Source organism: Zosterops lateralis (assembly GCF_965231275.1).
Source record: "Zosterops lateralis genome assembly, chromosome: 26".
Lineage (NCBI taxonomy): Eukaryota > Metazoa > Chordata > Aves > Passeriformes > Zosteropidae > Zosterops > Zosterops lateralis.
In genome coordinates, this window is record NC_139786.1 from 5,929,920 (window position 1) to 5,951,563 (window position 21,644).

General features: G+C 55.0%; 1 protein-coding gene across 4 annotated transcripts; it reads right to left on the reverse strand.

Annotated features, from left to right (window-relative positions):
• Positions 1 to 2,738: 2,738 nt before the first annotated feature.
• Positions 2,739 to 21,115, reverse strand: IKBKE (inhibitor of nuclear factor kappa B kinase subunit epsilon; the record flags this gene model as incomplete). 4 transcript variants are annotated; one of them, XM_083878621.1, is made up of 20 exons in its annotated part: positions 2,739 to 3,521; positions 3,940 to 4,011; positions 4,435 to 4,529; positions 5,127 to 5,223; positions 6,829 to 6,930; positions 8,015 to 8,054; positions 8,326 to 8,402; positions 9,240 to 9,352; positions 9,436 to 9,505; positions 10,796 to 10,897; positions 12,157 to 12,248; positions 12,336 to 12,400; positions 13,061 to 13,263; positions 13,593 to 13,772; positions 14,551 to 14,661; positions 15,758 to 15,918; positions 16,347 to 16,528; positions 18,253 to 18,382; positions 18,495 to 18,635; positions 21,029 to 21,115. In XM_083878621.1, the coding sequence occupies 20 exons, from the start codon at positions 21,113 to 21,115 to the stop codon at positions 3,488 to 3,490; spliced, it is 2,154 nt and encodes a 717-aa protein (XP_083734747.1). In that variant the 3' UTR covers positions 2,739 to 3,487. The 4 variants fall into 4 exon arrangements, with proteins under 4 accessions (XP_083734747.1, XP_083734749.1, XP_083734748.1 ...); XM_083878622.1 differs by lacking the exon at positions 2,739 to 3,521 and adding an exon at positions 3,675 to 3,730; XM_083878623.1 differs by lacking the exon at positions 13,593 to 13,772.
• Between the last annotated feature and the right edge of the window lie 529 nt (positions 21,116 to 21,644).

Below are 21,644 nucleotides of genomic sequence, written 5' to 3' on the forward strand. Positions count from 1 at the left end.
AGGGCACAGGCAGCCTCGGCAGGACGGCAGCAGCACTCACAGTCGCAGCGCAGGGCGCGCTCCCGCACCGCCTCCCCGCACAGGTCGCACCAGCCCCGGCGCGGCAGGCGCGGGGCGAAGCGGTGACCGCGGCCGAGCTCGGGGGGGTCCCGCGGAGCCGCGAAGATGCTCCGCACGTCGGGCAGCAGCCGAGGGGCTCCCCCTCTCCTCCGCAGCCGCCGAGCGGCCTTGGCCCCGCCGGGGCTCGCCGTGGGCTCCCCGGGGCCGGCGGGGGCGCGGGGCAGCGGGCGGGGGCGCGGCCCCACGGCCGGCGATGCCATGGGCTCCGGGCGGCGGGCGCGGGGCAGCGCAGGCGCCTTGGACCGGCCGGGAGGGAGGAGACACGGCCGGGGGGTGGCACCGGGACCGGCCCCTCCCGTGGGGACCCCCCCGAGCATCGGGGCGCTTGGTGTTCTCACCCCTCCAGCCCCGCGGGATGTTTTCCCCGCGGGATTCCCCTGGGAATGTCCCCGCGGCGGCGTGTCCCGGGAATCCCCGCTGTCCCGGGGCTGTCCCCGCCGGACAGCCACCCCCGCGGGGCTGGGGGGTCCCGGGGGGTCCCACAGGGCACAGACAGAAGTTTCCCCCAGCGACTTCTGCGGGAGCGCAGCCGCGTCCTCCCCCCGCGCGTTGTCCCGCGGGGCACAGCGCTGAAAACCCCTTGTCCCCTGTGCGGGGACAGCGACAGCCGCGCTCCCAGGGCTGCCACTCGCAGGAAATGAAAGGGGAAAGGGAAAATACGCGGCTGAATGTTGAAATGCAGCGGCTCGGGGGGACAGGGCCCGGGGCGAGGCTGTCACCCTGTCCCCGGGGCGGCCGGAGCTGGGTGTCCCCCCGGCACTGCAGTGACCGAGTCCCTTCAGCCCCGGGGATGTCGCAGGGGGTGGAATGTCCCTGTCACCCCCTCCCTGCTGGCCGGACAGGGTGACACAGCCCGGAGTCACTCAGGACATCACCGGCCCTTCTCTGCTGCTCTCAGTGGTTCGTTCAGGCAGAATCAGCCCCGGATTTCTGCGGGAAGGGAAGGGAAGGGAAGGGAAGGGAAGGGAAGGGAAGGGAAGGGAAGGGAAGGGAAGGGAAGGGAAGGGAAGGGAAGGGAAGGGAAGGGAAGGGAAGGGAAGGGAAGGGAAGGGAAGGGAAGGGAAGGGAAGGGAAGGGAAGGGAAGGGAAGGGAAGGGAAGGGAAGGGAAGGGAAGGGAAGGGAAGGGAAGGGAAGGGAAGGGAAGGGAAGGGAAGGGAAGGGAAGGGAAGGGAAGGGAAGGGAAGGGAAGGGAAGGGAAGGGAAGGGAAGGGAAGGGAAGGGAGAGCTGGGCTCAGGGAATCTGGGACTCTGAACTTGACGTCTCCCGGGTACTCCTGAGGACAGGATAAGCCGGGGATATCTAAATCCTTTTCAAGGATTCTAATTTGGAGGATGGATTAAAACACTGGCTCAGAATCCCAGCGCCATAAGCAGCCCCTAATGAGAGCCTCAAACCAAAGGAGGGATAAGGCAGCTGGAAAAATCCGAGTTTTGTTCTGGGCTAAGCAGCAAGTTAATTTTTGGAAGGTCTTTTCCTTCCCAATTCAGGATCCTGATTTTGCACCTCCTCTGCTCCTGCTTGAAAACAGCAGCAGATTTATTCCTCAGTGAATTGTTCCACAAAAATTTGGTGGTTTATCCTCTGTCCTCCACAAACCGTTAATTGTACCAGGAATCACCTACAATAAAGGTAATTTCTGAGGGTGAAGGTCTACCTGGCACCCGGCTGGGAACCTCCTAAATCCATTCTGGACTTTCATTTTCCCAAAATCATCCCAGGAGACATCTCCAGTCTCTTTTCTGCAGCCTCAGGGCACAAAAATACTAAATAAATGTAATATTTTCTGTCCCCACAGCAAGCTCTGGCTCAGCCTGCACAAAAGGCTCATGACAGACCTTCCCAGCTGTCCCTTCAGGTATTCAGGGAGCTCTTTCAGGCCACAGCTTAAAATATTTTTGGGAAAAAAAAAAGAAGAAAAAAAAAAAAAAAAAGAAAAGAAAAAAAAAAGAAGAAAAAAAAAAAAAAAAGCCCAAGTAATTAACATTGGCAGGAAAATTCTTGTTTCGTTTGGATTCCAGAAGTCCCCTCTGCAGCTGCTGTGTTACAGCAGTTTGAGCATGACAAGGGCTATTAGCAAAAAAACCCCCCTTTTTTCTGTTTGCCAAGAAAATAAATCCCTTTTTTTGTCGAAGCCAAACGTGTTCCAGGTCAAATGCTCAGCTGGTGCGAGTCAGTGCAGCTCCACTGCAGCCCAGGAGGTGCAGCAGGGACCCTGCCTGGGCTCCCTGCCCTGTTCCTGGGGGAACATCAGCGAATTCCTGCTGCACTCAGAAACAAAACCCATTAGAAAAACTCGGAGAATCCCGGAAAAATAACTCGTAAGAGAAAAGCTTTTAAGCCGTGGCTTCGTTCCACCCCTCCACAGCAAACAGGCGGGTTGGACATTCAGGATGTTGGTTTTTATAATTAAAATGAATGGGGAGCTCGGGTGCCAAATTCCACCCCGGGGAAAGGTTTCCTGGGCGGGGGAGGCCCCTGGGCACCCTCGGCGTGTTCCTACAAGAAACTGGGGCCGGGCACAGCCCCTGCAGCTGCTGCTCCTCTCTGTGCAGGGCTGGGGTGTCTCGGTGCCAGGGAGGGCTGGGACCTGTCCCCCTGCCCGGGCTGGGGGCTGCTCCCCGGGATGCGGCTGTGGGATAAAGAACATCCCATAAATCACGCTGGGGACACCAGGGCTGGGGGGCAGAGTGGCTGACCCTTCCCACAAACAGTTCCTGATCCCATCTCCTGGATCCCAGCAGTCCCTGTCGCTGTTCCCTCTGTGCCCTGGCTGATAATCAGGGAATTACAGCTCCTCATCAAGCCCAAGGTCAAAAAACAGTCGGGAAACCAAAGCAGGATGAGAAAGGGCTGGGCCAGGGCCCTCCCGCAGCTCTCTGCGTGACTCCCGAGGGTGGGAGGGATGTGCTCCCCCTCCAGCCTGTCTCTCTGGAGCATTAACAGCAGGGAAGGTTGGGGAAGTCTTCCCAGGGCAGCTCCGAGCACTCAGAGCCACCAGCATCCCCTCTGCCCTGTTAAATTGGGAATAATTCCTAAATAAGTAAGAGGACAAAAGGTGAAGCCTCTTCTTCTTCCTCGTCTGACACAGTGGAACCAGAAAAACACCAAGTCCTTCAAGCATGTTTTTTTAAAAATAAAATGATAAAGTTTTCTGGCCAAACCCCTCAATTTTCTGGCCAAACCTGCAGGGGCTCAGGGCACTGGGAGCTGGTGGGGATGAACGTACAAAGTGCTGGAGCACAGAGGTAGGACACAGAGAGCTCCCAGGGCACAGAAATCCCACGGCTCCATCGCTCCAGGCGCTGGGAATTCCCTGGGCTGGGAAGTGGATTTGCTGCAGCAGCTGCACCTTCACCGTGTGCCCCTCAAACGCTGGGGGTGGGAGCGGCCCCACCCAACCTGCAGGGACAAAAATAAAGGATTCAGGCCAGATGTGGTCCTAAAAACAGGGCTGGATTCCCCATTCCTCTCCTTTGCCTTTTAAGCCTCCTGGGCATCCTGCTGTCCGTATTCCCATTGTCCATTTGCATTTGGAGCCCCAAGGAAAGGATGCAGAGGAGGAAAATCACAGGCAGTGAACAGCAGTTCAGGACAGCACAGGGAAAAGGCTGGAGAGAGGGTGAAGAAATGACACAAAAGTTCATGGCTAAAACTCAAAAAAAGAGAAATTCTGCTGCTGCCAGATCATGATGCCAAGTTGGGGCAGTTAAAAACCCCATGTGAACCACCCCAGGAGTGAGTGTGGCTGTGTGTGAGCCCACCCTGACCCTCCAGCATGTTCCTGGAGGGAGCAGCAGCTCTGGGGGCTCTCACTCACCGCTCGATGATGCTGTTGTTGAACTGGAGATCGCAGGTGACTGACCTCATCTGCTCCAGCAGCTCCTGCATCCTGCAGGGACACAGGATTCCCTTAATTCCTGCATCCTGCAGGGTCAGAGACGGCCCTAATTCCTGCATCCTTCATGGGCACAGCCAACCCTAATTCCTGCATCCTTCAGAGGCACATCCAGCTCTTATTCCTACATGGGCAGATCCAGCCCCTCATTCCTGCATCCTGCAGGGGCACAGGATTCCCCTAATTCCTGCAGGGACACAGCCAGCCCTCTCTCCTGCCCTGCTCAGTCCCTGCTTCCCCTGGGAGCAGCTCCTGCTGAAGGGCTGGGATGTGCCCCAGGACACCGAGCAGGGATCACACCCAGCAGGGTCAGAGTTTCCCAGCCCTGCAGCCACAGAACTCTCACCCCGCTCCCGAGGATGAGCAGCAGGAGGAGCTGGGCTGGGCTGTCCACAGATCCCAATCCCAGGGACTCACCTCAGAGCCATCTCCTGGCTCAGGGGGGCTGAGGAAGGAGCGGGAGGAGCCGGGGCCAAATTCCATTTCTCTGTCTGGAGAAGCCTGTCCAGAGCCTGTGGAGGAAACTCCTGGCAGTGCCCACACCAGGGGCTGTCTGTGGGGCCAAACACTCAGTGCCAACCACCCAGCTCTGCCCCAGGACAAAACAAATAAAACAACCCAAGCACCAGCACATCTGCAGGAGGTTGTGCCCCAGCTCAGCAGCTGCAGGTGAAGCAGCATTTTCCTCCTGCTGTAATTCTCATTTATTGGGCACAGATCCCCCCATGCCAGGGAGCACAGGTGAGGGCTGGCAGCATGGAAACCCCTGGTGGCACCAGCTGGGGATGGGAATAGGAGAAGGATGGGAAAAGACTGGGAAAAAAAAAGACTCCCCAATGGGAGAAGGATGGGAAAAGACCAGGAAAAAATACCTGGGATAGGGCAGGGAAAAGGCAAGGAGGAGGCATGGAGAGCACAGGGACAGGGCACGCAATCCTAGGGACCAGCAGTGCCTTTGCTAAAGGTTTCCCCACTCCCTGCTCACACAGCAGGACAAAACACCACCTCCAGCTTGGATCAGTCACAAAAAACCACAGCAAGGGGGTTAAAAACCCTCCAGGTGCCCCTGGAGCCTGGAGTGGGGAGAGGAGCACCCCAGGGACACCTACGCCCTGCAGGCAGTCCTGGCACTCCATCATCTCCACGCTGCAGCTGCTGATGCGGTTGCTGAGCCTCTTCAGGTGCTTCTTGATCTCACAGACTTTCCTGGAAGGAGAAAACGGTGACAAAACCCCCATCACTGTCATCGTTGATTTCTTTTGTGTGTCCTAATTGCAGCTGCTCTCTGCAGAGCTGGCTGGATTATAAAATCCTGAAGGAAAGCCAAGGAGTCCCAGCAGTGTTGTAGTCACAGCTGCAGCTCCAACAGCCACCAAAGGCCAGGGTATCCAAACAGCTCCAAGAGCTGATTAATTAGGGAAAGTTGCTTGTAAATGAGGCAGCTCAGGCCCATCACTTCACCCAGCACAGGCTGGGCCTCTTGTCCCTTGGAGGTCTGAACATTTACCCAAAAAAAGGCTCCTCAAACTCAGCAGGCACATCAGGAGTTGTATAAAAAAATAAAAATGTTTGGTTTGGCTTTAAAAAAAAAACAAAGGCAAGAATATTTCAGGTGAATGATCCACCTCTAGTCCCCAGAAAAACAACCAACAAAACCCTGGCAGGAAACAAAACAGGACAATTAAAACTGAAGTAACAAGAAATTAAAAATATCCAGCTGTGACTCATGGTGCTTTCTCCGTCAGGGCAGGAAAACAGGTACAAAAATACCCCAGGGAAACATGGAGAAGGTTTTTTCCCTCCCTGTGAGCAGAGGTAAAACCTGCTTTAGTGCAGACAGGCCTCCTGCACTGCAGGGATTTGGTGAGGCTCCACATCTGGGGGGATCCCAATCCTAAACAAAATTCCCACTGAAGTTAAGGGGGATTTCATGGCCTCTGGTGGGACAGGGTGATGAGGGGCACAGTTGTTGTCCTCAGAGTGAAACCTGCATTTGGGTGAGGCTTGGCTGCATGGAAACCCCTGCTGGGACCAGCTGGGGCTGGGGATGGGAGAAGAATGGGAAAAGACTGGGGGAAAAAACTGGGAAAAAAGGCAAGGAGGAGGCAGGGAGAGCACAGGGACAGGGCACACCCTGCCCTCAGCTCCTGGAGAAATTCTGAGCATCCAAATCAAACTTTAAAATCCCCTCCACTTGTAAATCCAGCCCAGGGCTACTCCCCACCAGAAATGGGTCAAAAAATGAGTTTAGTTGTCAGGTACTCCAGAAACTCCTCCTCCCTCCACCCACACCGGCAGCCCAGGGGAGGCTGCTCCTCTCCAAAAGCCACCTTGCCATGAAAATCCAATTTTTTTTGTGACATCCTCTCCCCACCTGCCTCTCCCTCGCTGCCGCCACAGGCAGTGGGTTGCTCTCAATCACGGCGGGTAATTTGTTCTTTGCATAATTCCCTGAGCACCATTTAACAGCAAATCATTCCCACTAAGTCAATGTCTCTGTCTCAATTCTGTCCCCATAAAAATAACCTCTCCCCCCAGGCCAAGAGCGAGGAAACTGCTGCTCCAACTCCAGCTGAAAGTTTTGGGGCTTTTTTTAAAATATAAACTTAAAATAGCAGGGCAGAACTGTGGGATGGCTGCTGGGGTGATTCCCAGTGGGCTCACAGAGCTTTGCAGTCCCTCAGCATTTCCCAAAATCCCCATTTCCATCTCCACACTTGATCCATAGCACAGAGCACTTGGAAGCCCTGATCCTTGCTGGGTTATTACCCCAAAATCCCCTGTCCCAAAACCCCAGGGGAGGGCTGGTACCTCATCCTGCTGCTGTGCAGGGCCAGGGCCTCCTGGTACTGCTGGACACAGTCGTTCTGGAAAATGGACAGGACCTTCCTGGCCAGGCTCCCCAAATTCAGCCTGAACAGAGAGAACACCATCATTTCCTGAAATGTGTGGAAAGGAACGTCACAGGAGGCCTAAAGCTGCCTTCTGAATGGAGGAAGAGGGGCTGGATGCTCTGAAATGAATCACAGAGAAAACAAACCCTGACTGGGATGGAGAGGGAGGATTTGGGGGATGCAATCCCCTGTCACCGCCCCCAGGGCGCTGCTGAGGAGTCTCTGCCTCTGAATTTAAGGCAAATTTATAGTGACTGAGCATTCAGTGAGACAAAGGAGTCTGAAATTCCACCCTCCCTGCTGCACTGCTGAAGTGGGAATTTTATTTCTTGCCTGTGATAAAATTCCCCTGGTTCTGGTGGAAACTGAAAGGAGGAGTCTTAAAGGGACAAAACCCACCAGGAACTTCCCTGGCACTGGAAGTTAAGCAGACAGGGAAAGCAGGGACATTGCTAAATCAGCATCTCAGGAAATAAATGGCTTCAGATCAAGCCCTGTGTGAGCAACAGCCTGGAATGAGTTTATCCCCCCATCCAGCACAGGGAGTGTTGGCCTGAGAGATTTTACCCTGCTGGCAGCTGCTGACTTTTTCCCAAGAAAAAACTTCTCAAAAAAGCTTCTCCTCAATACAACCTTGGCAAACAACTCTCCTTTCCCAAAACAATCTTTCTCCAGGTGGTGTTTTGCTGTTTCTCTGGTTTAACCCATGGGATCAGAGAGGTGTCGTTCCTATTCACCCCAATCATGTTCAGTCTGGATGGGAACACCTTATAAAAGGTAGTGAGAATTAGACAATAAAAGCCTTTTTTCTGTGCTCCTTGCCTTCTGAAATATTTGGAGTCTTTCGTGTCCTCTACAGGAATGTGGCCCAAAATCCTCTCCCTGTCCCCACCTCTGCAGAGCTTCTCCCCCAGCTTCACCTGGGAGAGTTCCTGGCTTGAAACCTTCACTGCGAGCAGGAACCAGCCCAGGAACCACCTCCAGCTGCCCTCTGACAGCACCAGGGACAATCCACAGCCCTTTGGGGTCCAGTCAGAACCACCCAACACCCGCCTGGCCCCGGCCAGGGCAGCTCCAGGGGAGGGGACAGGGGTGGGACTCACTTGTCCAGCTTGTGGATTTGTTCCTCGTTGTAGCCCAGCCCTGGGGAGGAAAGACACTGTCACCACCACTCGTTTCCTGCTCACAGCCCAGTAAATGCGATTTCACAACACACAGAGGCTGCTGGAGGGGATTTTCCTGCCTCAGCCCCCGGGGCCGCTGTCAGGACACAAAGGTCCCTTCCAGCCCAAACCCTTCCATGAAATAACTGCAAATCCCAGCAGACCATAAAATCCAGTTTTGCAAACCAAAATAATCCATTTTCCCAGTGGGACAGAGCAGGGACATTCCTGCCTGGTGCCCCAGCACTCACTCAGACACGTCCTGGCCTTCTTGAACTGCCTGTAGATCACCTGCATCTTCTCCAGGCAGCACTCCATCTGCTGGATGCTGCAGGGGGACAGGGAATGAGGTGTGAGACCCCTCAGGAGGGGGTGAAATCATCATTTTGGAGTGAAATTATTGCTTTGGGATGTGGAATGTGACCCTGCTGTGAGCGGGGGCACTGCTGCCCGTGTCTGGGCTCATAAATGTACTTTTAATATACTCCATCACATCTCTAATTGATGTGCAGTTAATCTGACTTTTTTTTTTTTTTTTTTTTTTTTTTTTTTAAGAGAGATTTCTATTTGATTTTATGATGTAACTATTTCACCTGACCAAAGGAATTCTGGCATATTGTACTGGACATTTATATTAAAAAAAATAAAATTACTTGATAAGTTGTACTGAAATATATCTTTTTCCCCTGAAAATATATGGGTAGATTGTTAGTGTGCTGCCCTTAAGAGCACTGTATAGGTTTCAATGAATAATAGTATAATAAAATAACAATAATAATAATAATACACTATTATTTATTATTAATAATAATTTTATAAACATGTGAAATATATGTGTACAATTATATTTATTTTTATATATTATTACATTATTAATTATTATTAATAACATTAAATTAATAACTTTAACAGCCAAAAATAATGATGCTATGAAAAGAGAGGTCAGAAATAGAAGTGAGGAGAGCCAGGGGGGAAAGGATGTCCCATCACCTTAGGGGCTGTGCCTGGCAGGGGAACTGCTCCATCCAGCTGATGGATATGAGCTTATTCCTGGCGTTTTCCTTATTCCTGATTATCCTCTGAGAGCCCCAGATGACATCAGGTACAGCCCAGAGCCTGCTGAGCTCACTGACAGCCCAGTGGCACCAGGGGTTCCACCACAAACCTTTTGTCTTCGTGCACTTGCTGCCTGTCCTTCACCAGCTCGGCCAAAATCCCATCCAGGGCCCCCTGGAAGTCAAAGATGCTGCGGGAGCACTGAGAGAGCTCCTCGTCCACCTGCAGAGGAGAGGGAGAGGGAGAGGTCGGGACCAGCTGCTCCCAGAGCTGTGGGGGCTCCTGGGGCTGGGGATGCTCCTCACCCTCTGCAGCCTCGTCCTCAGCACGTCCAGCCCAGCCGGGCCCCTGCTGCCTGCAGGGGTGGCCTCGCACCTGGGGAGAGACAGAAAGTGAGTGTTCCTAAAGGAGGAAACAATCCAGGGGCAGCTGCCACCGGGGGAAAGGAATCCACCTCGTGCTGGGGTCTGCAGGGACTGCAGAGAGATTTCCTTGGGCAGCAACTCTGATTTGAGAGTGCAAAGTGATTTCCTTGGGCAAAAACTCCAATTTCAGAGTGCAAAGTGATTTCCTTGGGCAGTAACTCTGATTTCAGAGTGCAAAGTGATTTCCTTGGGCAGCAGCTCCGATTTCGGAGCGCCGGATCTGAGCCACGAGATGCAAAGTGCTGATCTGGTAAAAAAACTTGCCCTGTTGTGTCCAATTTGTTCCCAAATTGTTGGTTTGACAGGCCCTGGCTCCAGGCCAGCTGGGATGGTGCCTGTGTCCCTGCAGCTGGCACGGGAGCTGCCAGGGCTGAGCGTGGCACAGTGGCTCAGTCAGCAGAAATATTCCTGATGCTGAGTGCTGGAAGGGCTGGGAGAGCCAGAGCATCCAGCTGCAGCATTGCTGCTCTTGGCACTCCAGCCCTGGCTGCTGCACTCAATGGGAACCATGTGTCCCTATTTTATTTATTTTTTTTTTCAGATTAAATGGAAATTAAGAGACTTTGCTAAATGGCAAGGAATGAAAGAACAGCAACCCAGCAGCAAAGAATTTTCCACTACAGCAACAAAAAAAGCAGGAGAAAAGCAAAATATCCATGGGTTGCTTGAGATAAAATGGGTTCATCTGGGTGGGAAGGGGGGTGTGGGGAAGGGGAAGCTTGGAGGCAGCCCAGGGTCTCTCCACAATCCAGGGGAGACTCCTGGAAGGAAATGGGAGCTCTCCCTGTGGGTGGTGGGATGTTGGATCCCTGGGAATGCAGCCTGGCTCTCCAGGGCTGTTTGTAGGGAATGGGGTTCAGGGCCAGACCCCCATGGGGGTCTTTATTTACCCCATCCCACTCTTTATTTTGTCCCATCTCCATTTTCCTTTCCCTGGAGCTGGCAGCAGCCCTGGCTCCTTCCTGCTCAAGGGCTGTGACAGTCACAAACCCCAGAGCTGGTGCCAGAGGCAGGACCAGCTCTGGGCTCCTGTGAAACCGAGGACTGATCATTAAACACTGAAGCACTGAGGGAGAAACAGCCAGAGTGGCTCATTTCCTATAGTGAAAAGGCCTCCTATCTCCCATAGATGATATCTATCATCTTATTCCTGGCATTTTCCTTATCCCTGATTATCCAGGCACCTCTGAGAGCCCCACAGCTCCTCAGGCACAGCCCAGAGCCTGCAGAGCTCACTTACAGCAGGTGTGTTTTCCCCTCGGTGAGCTGCAGGCAGGCCAGCACGGAGTGAGCCCCTCTCCTCTGCTCCAAAATCCTGCAGCACTCCGTCCTCAGGTTCCCTCTGCAAAGAGAGAAAACAGCCCCTCCAACACGGGCTCCCTGCACTCATCCTGGGGCCAGGGGGTATGGATGGAGCTGGATGGACCGAAAATTGGGTGTGGCTGCTGGTTTTAGGGTCTCTCGCCCTCTGCTCACTGTCCTGCCCCAAAAGGAGTGGGTGGGGCAGGGAAATCCGTCATGGAATGGTTTGGGTTGGAAGGGACCTTAATAAAGCTCATCTCATTCCAACCCCCTGTCCTGGGCAGGAACACTTCCAATAGATGCACACAGTGATGGTAATACTATTATTATTATTATTATTATTATTATTATTATTATTATTATTATTTCTGCTCTTTTCCTCAGCCTCTCCTAAACTGAAAAAAGTGACCCAAAAGGAACAAAAGAGGACAGTTGCATCCTCACAACACTGAGGAGTTTTTCCTCCAAACTCCTGGAGTTTTTCCTGCAGGTCCTGCTCTGTCCTGGGCAGGAACACTTCCAATAGATACACACAGTAGATACATACAGTGATGATGATGGTGGTAATAATAATAATAATAATAATAATAATAATAATAGTAATAATAATAGTAATAATAATAATAATACATTCTGCTCTTTTCCTCAGCCTCTCCTAAACTGAAAAAAGTCCCTCAAAAGGAACAAAAGAGGACAGGAGCATCCTCGCAACACCGAGTTTTTCCTCCAGCCCCATGGGGACACCCTGCTCCCTCCAAACCCCCCAGAACCCAACCCCACCATCTCATAGAGGCTGGAAAACCCTTCATGAGCCCCCAGACCCCCAGGTGCAGGCAGGACCATGTTCCCCTGTGCCCCAGCAGTGGCTGAAAAACCCTTCACTGAGGGAAAACCCTTCACTGATCCCCCAAACCCCTCTGTGTCCCCCCGTGCCCCAGCAATGGCTGGAAAACCCTTCATGATCCCTCAGACCCCCCAGGTGAGGGCAGGGCCATGTTCCCCCTGCTGGAAAACCCTTCATTGAGCCCCCAGACCCCCCAGGTGCAGGCAGGGCTGTGTCCCCCCGTGCCCAAGCAATGGCTGGAAAACCCTCCATGAACCCTCAAACCCCCTGGGTGAGGGCAGGGCCATGTCCCCCGTGCTGGAAAACTCTCCATGAACCCCCAACCCCCCAGGTGCAGGCAGGACCATGTCCCCCGTGCCCCAGCAGTGGCTGAAAAACCCTTCACTGATCCCCCAGACCCCCAGGTCCAGGCAGGGCCGTGCCCCCCGTGCCCCAGCAGTGTCCCTGTCACTCACATCACCCAGTGCAGTCCCCTGGCCAGCAGCTCCCGGGCCCTGCGCAGCGCCCGCCCCACGCGCAGCGTCTGGTGAGCGGCACCCACGGCACTCTGCGGGCAAAGGGCACTGCCAGGCTTGTGCCAGGCACGGGGCACTGCCAGCACGGCTGTCCCTGTCCCCCTGCCACTCACACCCACCTTGGCTGTGCTGCAGTCGGCCACCACGTCCACCCTGGGCACGAATTTTGGGAACTCCAGCGCCGCTGGAAAGACAAGGCAGGGTCGGGGGTGTTTTGTCCTCCCCCAGCTGGTGGCTTTGGGGCAGCTGCCAACCCACCAAATAAACCCTGTGGCCACTCAGGATTTCAGCCTCAGTGTTGGAGGCTCAGTGCAGCCCTCCAAGGTGTTTTGGGGCTGTGGGTGAAGGCAGGAATTCCCTGCAGAGCCCAGGGTGGTGGCCGTGGATCAGCAGCACATGGCAGGGGAAAACTGACCCTGAAATCCCTTGATCCTGCTCCACCTCCTGCTCTGCCCCAGGGACCTTTTGGATTGGGATTTGGTACTGGCAACTGGGATCAGGGCTGGGAACTGGCACTGGAAACTGGCATCAGGACTGGGATTGGGAACTGGGATCAGGGTTGGGATTTGGCACCAGGAACCAGTACTCGTGCTGCTGGCACTGGGGTCACCACTGGGAATGGGGACTGTGGCACAACCTGGTATGAGAAAAGCCACCAGTCTGGTGAACTGGGAACCCCACTGGGAACTGGGATCCAGGTCAAACACTACCGAGGCACCAAGACCTGGGATCATGCAGGAAATGGGCCCATCACCCAGCTGGGAAACGGGAAATCTTTTGGGATAATAACTGGAACAAATCCCTCTTCTCCTGCCATGACACATCTCCAACCAGCCACACTCACGGTCTCTGTACCGGACCCCCACCACGTCCTCGGGCTGCTCTGAGGTGCTCAGCAGAGTCAGGGGGCTGCTCTCTGTGGTTTTGCAGAAATTACGAGCTTGCAGGTTGGGATCCAGCTCATACAGGTGTCCTTCAAAAAAATATTCTTGATGGTGAGGGACTATATTTGTCTGCTTGAAGACGGCATCTAAAAACTTGGTGGTACTGAAATGAAGAAAGAAGACTGGGATAAGCAGTGAGGTGAGCACAGATTTCCATCCCTTCAGCAGCCTGCTGCCCTCAAAATACCAAAATGTTGATATTTTCTCTTAGCAAAATATCAGACAAGGTCAGGACACCTCCCTGGGGCTCTCTGAGTGCCCACAGCTCCCTTAGTGCACTCCCAGCAAAGGCTGATTCGAGCCTGGTGTGTTTTAACCTGGCTTGGGAGCAGTGCAGAGGGAAAGGTGCTGCCCCCAGGTTTCCCCTGTTAAAGTGAGGAGCTGAGGTTCTTCTGAGCTCCGTTCCCAAATTCCCCTCCAGCACAGCCTTACGTGTTGTAGGAGTGGATGTAGATGCGGTGGGAGGACGCCTGCTGCAGGGAGAACACGTCCACCACCATCCTGTGCAAAATGTCATTGGTGCCTGCAAAGAACTGGTCGAATCCCCAGCACTTCTCCTGATCCACCTCGAGGATATTGGCCAAGATGGGGATCAGCTGGTCCTTCAGCCCCCTGCAGCAGCAAGGGAAGAGGAGAGGCCTGGAGGGGCTGGTGTAACCCCGGGACATAAACACTGCCCTGCCCTGCTGGGTGATTTTTGGGGCCAGCCCATGTTTGAACTCTGGGCACTGAGAATTTCAGGCTTTCTGTGCTGACAGGCATTGACCCTCAAGAAAACATTGCAATTGAGGTGGTTTTGGAGGCAGCCCAGGCTGTGTCACCCTTAGCAATGTGTCTGTCTAACACAGGCCATTCTGGTGCACCAGCCAAACTGGTCATGAGTAATATTATCAAACCACCTGCAGTTCTGTTGTTAGAGCTCTCAGGAATTCATCAAAGTTACTGAGAAAACAACAGAATCGAAAATAAGAAAAGAGCCTGAGAAACTTTCTGCAAAAAATGTAAACCTTGGACAGGGGAAGCACAAGGTGAGGATGGACATTGAGCAGCTGGATGTCCTGAAGGATGCGCCTGCCTCAGGGAGAAGCAGCTGAGCCAACCCAGAGATGCCCAGGTGGACAGCAGACCTATAGAATCTATATCTGCCATGGAATGTGAACAATAAACAGCTTCTGTTGGAATCATATTGGTTCTGTTATCCAGTGTTATTCTGTTATTCTGAATTCAGTGTTATTATGTTATTCCGTTTTCCCCTGCACCCCCTTTTCCTGTCTGGAAAGCAAAGATCTGCTCTGAGAGCTGTGACACCTGAGGATGGAAAGTGTCGCAGCCTTGCCACCCCCCCGTGCTATGTGGGGACACTGCTGCAGCCCCAGGCAGGGACACTCACACAGAGAGGCGGCAGGTGATGGGCAGCTCGTAGCTCCACTCGATGGTCCCGTTCTCCTGCCTCTGGATCCCTGCAATGGCCCCAGGAGGCTTCTCCGTGGTGATTTTGTACCTGTGGGAAGGGAATTGTTTGCTGCTGACTCGAGCCAAGCCAGCTCTGTTTGGGGCAGAGCGTGGATGTGCTGGGAAAGAAATGATTCACTGAGGGAAAATGAAGTGCCCAGAGGGAAAATACTGCAAGGAACAGTTGAACCCTTCTTTGTGAGCACTAACCCTGCCTCCACTTCCAGCTGTTTAGCCAGGAGGTCATGGGAATGCATTTTATAGAATCCTAGAGTTATCTGGGTTGGAAGGGGCTTTAAAGGTTCCAACCCCCTGCTATGGGGCAGGGGAGCCACCCATGCTCAGTGCCCCATCCAGGCATCCCATTTGGAGGGAGAACATGGCAAATGGGACATTGACTCTGTTTTACACCACAACAGCACAGACTCGGAGCATCAGAAGGCTGAAAATGACTCCTTTATTGTTGGGATGTGTCTCCCTTTTATCCCATTTCATACAGACCAATTGGATTGGTGACACAAAGACAAACCTCTTCACTCCCATTGGTCAGACCAGAGGGACATCAAGAGGAAGTCCCTCCTAGGGAAAGGAATGAACAACAAAGTACAGTTTACAAAAACACTTCTCTTGTTTAGAGAAAATTCTCTGGGAAAAGAATTTCAGAAAACCAAAACACCTCAGGCACGAAACCAGGGCTACAGGACCTGGATTCTGCACCACACTGCACACACAGACCCCTTGTCAGGGCTTGGAGGCCATTTGGGGTTAAACCAGCAGTGAGCCACTGTAGCCCTGATTTTGTGCCTAAAATCTTTTAGTTTTCCGAAATTCTTTTCCCAAAGAATTTTCTGTAAACAAAAGAAATGCTTTTGTAAACTGCACCTTTGTTTCCATTCCTTTTCCTAGGAAGGACTTCTTCTTGATGTCCCTCTGGTCTGACCAATGTGATTGAAGAAGTTTATCTTTGTTTCACCAATCAAATTGGTCTGTGTAGAATAATATAAAAAGAAAGACACATCCCAAAAATAAAGGAGTCATTTTCAGCCTTCTGAAGTCGGAGTCTGTGTCATTGCAATGTACAACAGCCTCAAGCCACCACTGCCACAGCCCCAGCTCCTCAGCCCCAGGGTGGGGACAGGACCTACATGATCTCCTTGTTCCTGCGGGGTCCCCCGAAGGGCAGGAAGGGGAGGCTGCCCGTGGCAGCGTGGTAGAAGGTGACCCCGATGCTCCAGAGGTCCACGGTGACCCCAAACGCCTTCTGCTGCGGCTTGCGCAGCACGGCCCGCTCGTACACATCGGGGTGCTGGGGAGGACAGAGAAACGGGGGGAAATCAGCACCTGGAACACAGCTCGGGGTCCTCCTCCCCAAAAATCATCACCTAGAATAGCTCTGGGTTCTCCCCAGAAATCATCACTCAAAACAGAGCTCTGGGTCCTCCTCAAAAATCATCACCCACAACATAGCTCTGGGTCCTTCCCAAAACCTGTCACCTGTAACAACTCAGGGTCTTCCCCAAAAATCATCACCCAAAACAGAGCTCTGGGTCCTCTCAAAAACCATCCCCTGTAATGGAGCTCTGGGTTCTCCCAAGAACCATCCCCTATAACCCTGCCACAACACACTGAGCCCCTCCCCTTCCAAAAACACTCCAGGCTCTCCAAGTCCCCCCGGTGTCAGAGCGAGGGACAGGGACCAGCCTCCCCCGGGCCTGCAGGGAATGCCCCACTCACCAGGTACTCCTCCGTGCCATAGACAGACACAAACTTCTCGTCATCCTCCAGCTCCCGGGCGGCCCCGAAATCCGTCAGTTTGTAGATGCTCTGCCCGTCCTCCCCCACCAGGCGCATGATGTTGCCGGGTTTGATGTCCCTGTGCACCACGCCGTTCTCACGGAGGTGGTTCATCCCTGCCACTGGCCACACCGGGGGGAGCAGAATTTGTGTGTGAGGTGGAGTGTCAGAGTCCAGGGCATCCCCTTGGATAACCTGGGACCCGAGGAAGGGAGTCTGAACCCTGGACAGGGGGTGTGGAGCCAGTCCAGGGGGGTTGGAGACCTTGGCACAGAGCCCAAGAAGACACTGGGTTTGATTTTAGTCCATGAGAGAGGCTTCCAACACTGAGAGAGGAATTGCAAACCACAAAGGTGTGAAAACAGTAGTTTAGCACAGCACAAAATGAAAAATTCAGTAGTTTTGGGGTTCATAGAATAAAGGTAAGTGGGGGACAAAAATGGAGGAATTAGGATAGTGCCTCGAGTTCCTCTCATTTTTCATACTCCATCTTCTGATGTGACAGTGGCACAAAGTAGTTTAAAGGGATTGGGTCAAAGTAGAAATGACCCTTCTAGTCCAGGCACTTGGCATTGGTATGAAATTGTAAATAAAAGACACAGAGTTATCTGTATAAAAGTAAAGCAACACCCCATCAGGGGCAGTCCCTTCACGTCCCAGCTGCTGTCCAGACCTCAGCTGGGAGTGGAGAAAATTTTGAGATATCAAATAATAAACAACACGAGAAACCTGAAGACAAGACCTTGAACACTCCGCTTTTTTCTTGCAACACGACTCGGGGCTTTTAGAGGGCCAAGGACTTTTAACAACCTGAATCTCAGGTGAGAAACCCAACCCAAGAGTGGAGCACTGGGCTCCAGGGGGCTCAGGTTGGGTTTAGGAAGGAGAAAATAAATTTTGATTTTTGATTTTCTATCAAAGACTGGGACCACCAGCATGAGTTTTACGTGTTTGCATTATGATTGCTCTGGATAACCAAGACTAACAAACAAAATTGGTAAAGAAAAAATAAAAAACAAACCAAAGTTTATTTTTACCTAAGAGCTTTTTTGTTGCTTTTTTTTTTTTTTTTTCCTGCTAAGAAGTTGTCAGCTCACCTTCTCATATTTCATTAAAATACTTATTTATTCCAGTAGTGTGTTCTGGTTTTACCACTTATATAAATAAATGCATGGCCACTTTAAATTCCTGAAATAAAGAGGGGATAAATCCCATGGTGGTTGCACTTGGATGGGCACTAATGTGACTGGGGGGATGGTGAGCATGAGGCCACGGCAGGGAATTTCTGTTGCCACAGAAGAAGATGAAGCTGAACCCCACCGGGTGCAGTTTCTGAGCCCTCAAGGTGGTGCCCAGGGTGGTGCCTGCAGGGTCCCACCTGTAGCAATGTCTCAGTCTAACACAGGCCATTCTGGTGCACCAGCCAAACTGGTCATGAGTAATATTATCAAACCACCTGCAGTTCTGTTGTTAGAGCTCTCAGGAATTCATCAAAGTTACTGAGAAAACAACAGGATTAAAAATAAGAAAAGAGCCTGAGAAACTTTCTGCAAAAAATGCAAACCCTGGATGGGGAAGCACAAGGTGAGGATGGACATTGAGCAGTTGGATGTCCTGGAGGATGTGCCTGCCTCAGGGAGAAGCAGCTCGGCCAACCCAGAGATGCCCAGGTGGACAGCAGACCTATAGAATCTATATCTGCCATGAAATGTGAACAATAAACAGCTTCTGTTGGAATCACATTGGTTCTGTTATTCAGTGGCCCATTTCCCCTGCACCCACCAGCACGGTGGGGTCCCCAGCTGGAGGGTCACAGTCCCTGGTGGTCCCTGAGCCCCACACTCACCCACACACTGCAGCACGATGAGGAACTCGGACTCCGCCAGCCCAAAGGCGTTGGCTGGGTCTTCCAGCACGTTCAGCAGGCTGCCACTGGAGCAATACTCCATCACCAGCACCTTCTGCTTGGTGCTGCCCTGCGGGGGAGAGGCCGGGAGGGCTCAGCCAGCCCCGTGTCCCAGCCTGTCCCCACAGGTCCCCTCCCTTGCCTGGTGACCCCGAGGCTTTCCCACAGGGGTTCCCACTCACTGTCTCCTCCACGGCGAATAATTTGACGATGTTTTTGTGGTTCAGCTTCCGCAGCATCTCGAACTCTCTCACCTGCACCTCCTGGGGCCGCAGGTAGCTGGCATTGTTAAAGACCTTCACGGCCACCAGCTCCCCGGATTTCTGGGGGAAAAGAGGGGGAAAAAGAAGGGGAAGAAAACACGAGGTGATGTCATCCACGTGCAGAGCGGCTCCCGGAGCTGTCAGGGCTCCCACACCCGGCTCGGGATGCAAATGATGCCCCTGTACCGCGTCTGCTCTGCTGCACAAACAAACCGCTGCTTTCACCTCCCTGCTCTTCCTGTCCCTGCACCCCCGCGCTGCGGGCCGGCTGTTTATTGTCAGCACCGGCAGTTCCCGTCCGGAGCCGGGCCCGGCGGCTCCCCCGAGATGGGGATGGTGTACCCGGGATGGTGTTCCCGGGATGGTGTACCCGGGGTGGGGATGGTGTTCCCGGGGTGGGGATGGTGTTCCCGGGGTGGGGATGGTGTTCCCGGGATGGTGTTCCCGAGATGGGGATGGTGTTCCCGGGGTGGGGATGGTGTACCCGGGATGGTGTTCTCGGGATGGGGATGGTGTTCCCGGGGTGGGGATGGTGTTCCCGGGATGGTGTTCTCGGGATGGGGATGGTGTTCCCGGGGTGGGGATGGTGTTCCCGGGATGGTGTTCCCGAGATGGGGATGGTGTTCCCGGGATGGGGATGGTGTACCCGGGATGGTGTACCCGGGATGGTGTTCCCGGGATGGGGATGGTGTTCCCGGGATGGGGATGGTGTACCCGGGATGGTGTTCCCGGGATGGGGATGGTGTTCCCGGGATGGTGTTCCCGGGGTGGGGATGGTGTTCCCGGGATGGGGATGGTGTACCCGGGATGGGGATGGTGTATCCGGGGTGGGGATGGTGTTCCCGGGATGGGGATGGTGTTCCCGGGGTGGGGATGGTGTTCCCGGGATGGGGATGGTGTACCCGGGATGGTGTTCCCGGGATGGGGATGGTGTTCCCGGGATGGTGTTCCCGGGGTGGGGATGGTGTACCCGGGATGGTGTACCCGGGGTGGGGATGGTGTTCCCGGGGTGGGGATGGTGTTCCCGGGGTGGGGATGGTGTACCCGGGATGGTGTTCCCGGGATGGGGATGGTGTTCCCGGGATGGTGTTCCCGGGGTGGGGATGGTGTTCCCGGGATGGTGTTCCCGGGGTGGGGATGGTGTTCCCGGGATGGGGATGGTGTTCCCGGGGTGGGGATGGTGTTCCCGGGGTGGGGATGGTGTTCCCGGGATGGTGTTCCCGGGGTGGGGATGGTGTTCCCGGGGTGGGGATGGTGTTCCCGGGGTGGGGATGGTGTTCCCGGGATGGGGATGGGGATGGGGATGGTGTTCCCGGGGTGGGGATGGTGTTCCCGGGGTGGGGATGGTGTTCCCGGGATGGGGATGGTGTTCCCGGGATGGTGTTCCCGGGGTGGGGATGGTGTTCCCGGGATGGGGATGGTGTTCCCGGGGTGGGGATGGTGTTCCCGGGATGGGGATGGTGTACCCGGGATGGTGTACCCGGGGTGGGGATGGTGTTCCCGGGGTGGGGATGGTGTTCCCGGGATGGGGATGGTGTTCCCGGGGTGGGGATGGTGTTCCCGGGGTGGGGATGGTGTTCCCGGGATGGTGTTCCCGGGGTGGGGATGGTGTTCCCGGGGTGGGGATGGTGTTCCCGGGATGGGGATGGGGATGGGGATGGTGTTCCCGGGGTGGGGATGGTGTTCCCGGGGTGGGGATGGTGTTCCCGGGGTGGGGATGGTGTTCCCGGGATGGGGATGGTGTTCCCGGGGTGGGGATGGTGTTCCCGGGATGGGGATGGTGTTCCCGGGATGGTGTTCCCGGGATGGGGATGGTGTACCCGGGATAGGGATGGTGTTCCCGGGGTGGGGATGGTGTACCCGGGATGGGGATGGTGTTCCCGGGGTGGGGATGGTGTTCCCGGGGTGGGGATGGTGTACCCGGGATAGGGATGGTGTTCCCGGGGTGGGGATGGTGTTCCCGGGATGGTGTTCCCGGGGTGGGGATGGTGTTCCCGGGGTGGGGATGGTGTTCCCGGGGTGGGGATGGTGTTCCCGGGGTGGGGATGGTGTTCCCGGGCCGCTCCCGCAGCCGCCGCTCCTGCAGTTCGCTCAATGAACTCCAAAGGCTGCTGAGGAGGAGGAGAGCCCGCTCCGAGCCCGGCGAGTGTTTGCATGAAGTATGCAAATGGCCAGGGATGGGGTTTTTAAAACCTCTGGGCATTCCCCGGAAAACAGTTCCTTCTTCCCCCTGCGCCGCTCGGGATCGCAGATCCGGCCGTGAGCGCCCCAAAACCCGCCCCCGACCCGCGGAGCAGGGCAAGGAGCCCCACGGAAAATGAAAATAAAACCCAAAGCGGCGGCTGAGCCGCTCCCCGGGCAGGGATCCCCCGAGGGGGGAGCTGGGGGCGGGAGCGATGGGGGCCCGGGGCTGGGGGGTTTGGGGTTCTGCCCTCCCCGCTGCCCCCGCTCACCTTGTTGCGAGCTTTGTAGACAGAGGCCGTGGCGCCCTGGCCCAGGAGGTCCTCGGTGCTCCACAGGTAGCTGGGGGTGCTCTGCATGTCCGGCGGGGAGCGCGGGGCTCACCCCGGGGGTCGCCGCCCCCCGAGCCCCCCTTGGCCCCTCGGTGCCGGCGGCGCTCCGGGAACCGGCTCCCCTGGGCAGCCGGGCATGGACCGGGCCCCCAGCGCCGCCAGAACCCGCCCGGGCCCGGGACCTGCCGGGGCCGGCAGCGAAACCCTGCGAGATGCCAGAAACGGGGAGAGAAGGAGCCGGAGGCGCCTCCTCCCTCCCCGGGCCGGGAACTGAAACCCGCGGATTGCAAAACCCGCCCGGCGAGCGAGCCCCGGCCCCGCTGCAGGAGGAAATGCCTCCGCTTCCTGCTCGAGAGAAAACTTCCCGGTCCTGCAGCGGCCCCGGGCACCGCGGGAGGGTCCGGGATCAGCTCCGGCTGCCACCGGCACCGCCGGGCTTTGGGAAGCGGGACCGGGTCAGGATCCGTGCCCGGGGTCGGTGCCCAGCCCTGGCTGTCTGTGCCAGCACAGGGACAGGCCTCGACCCCGGGAACGGACATGGCGTCACCCGGCACGG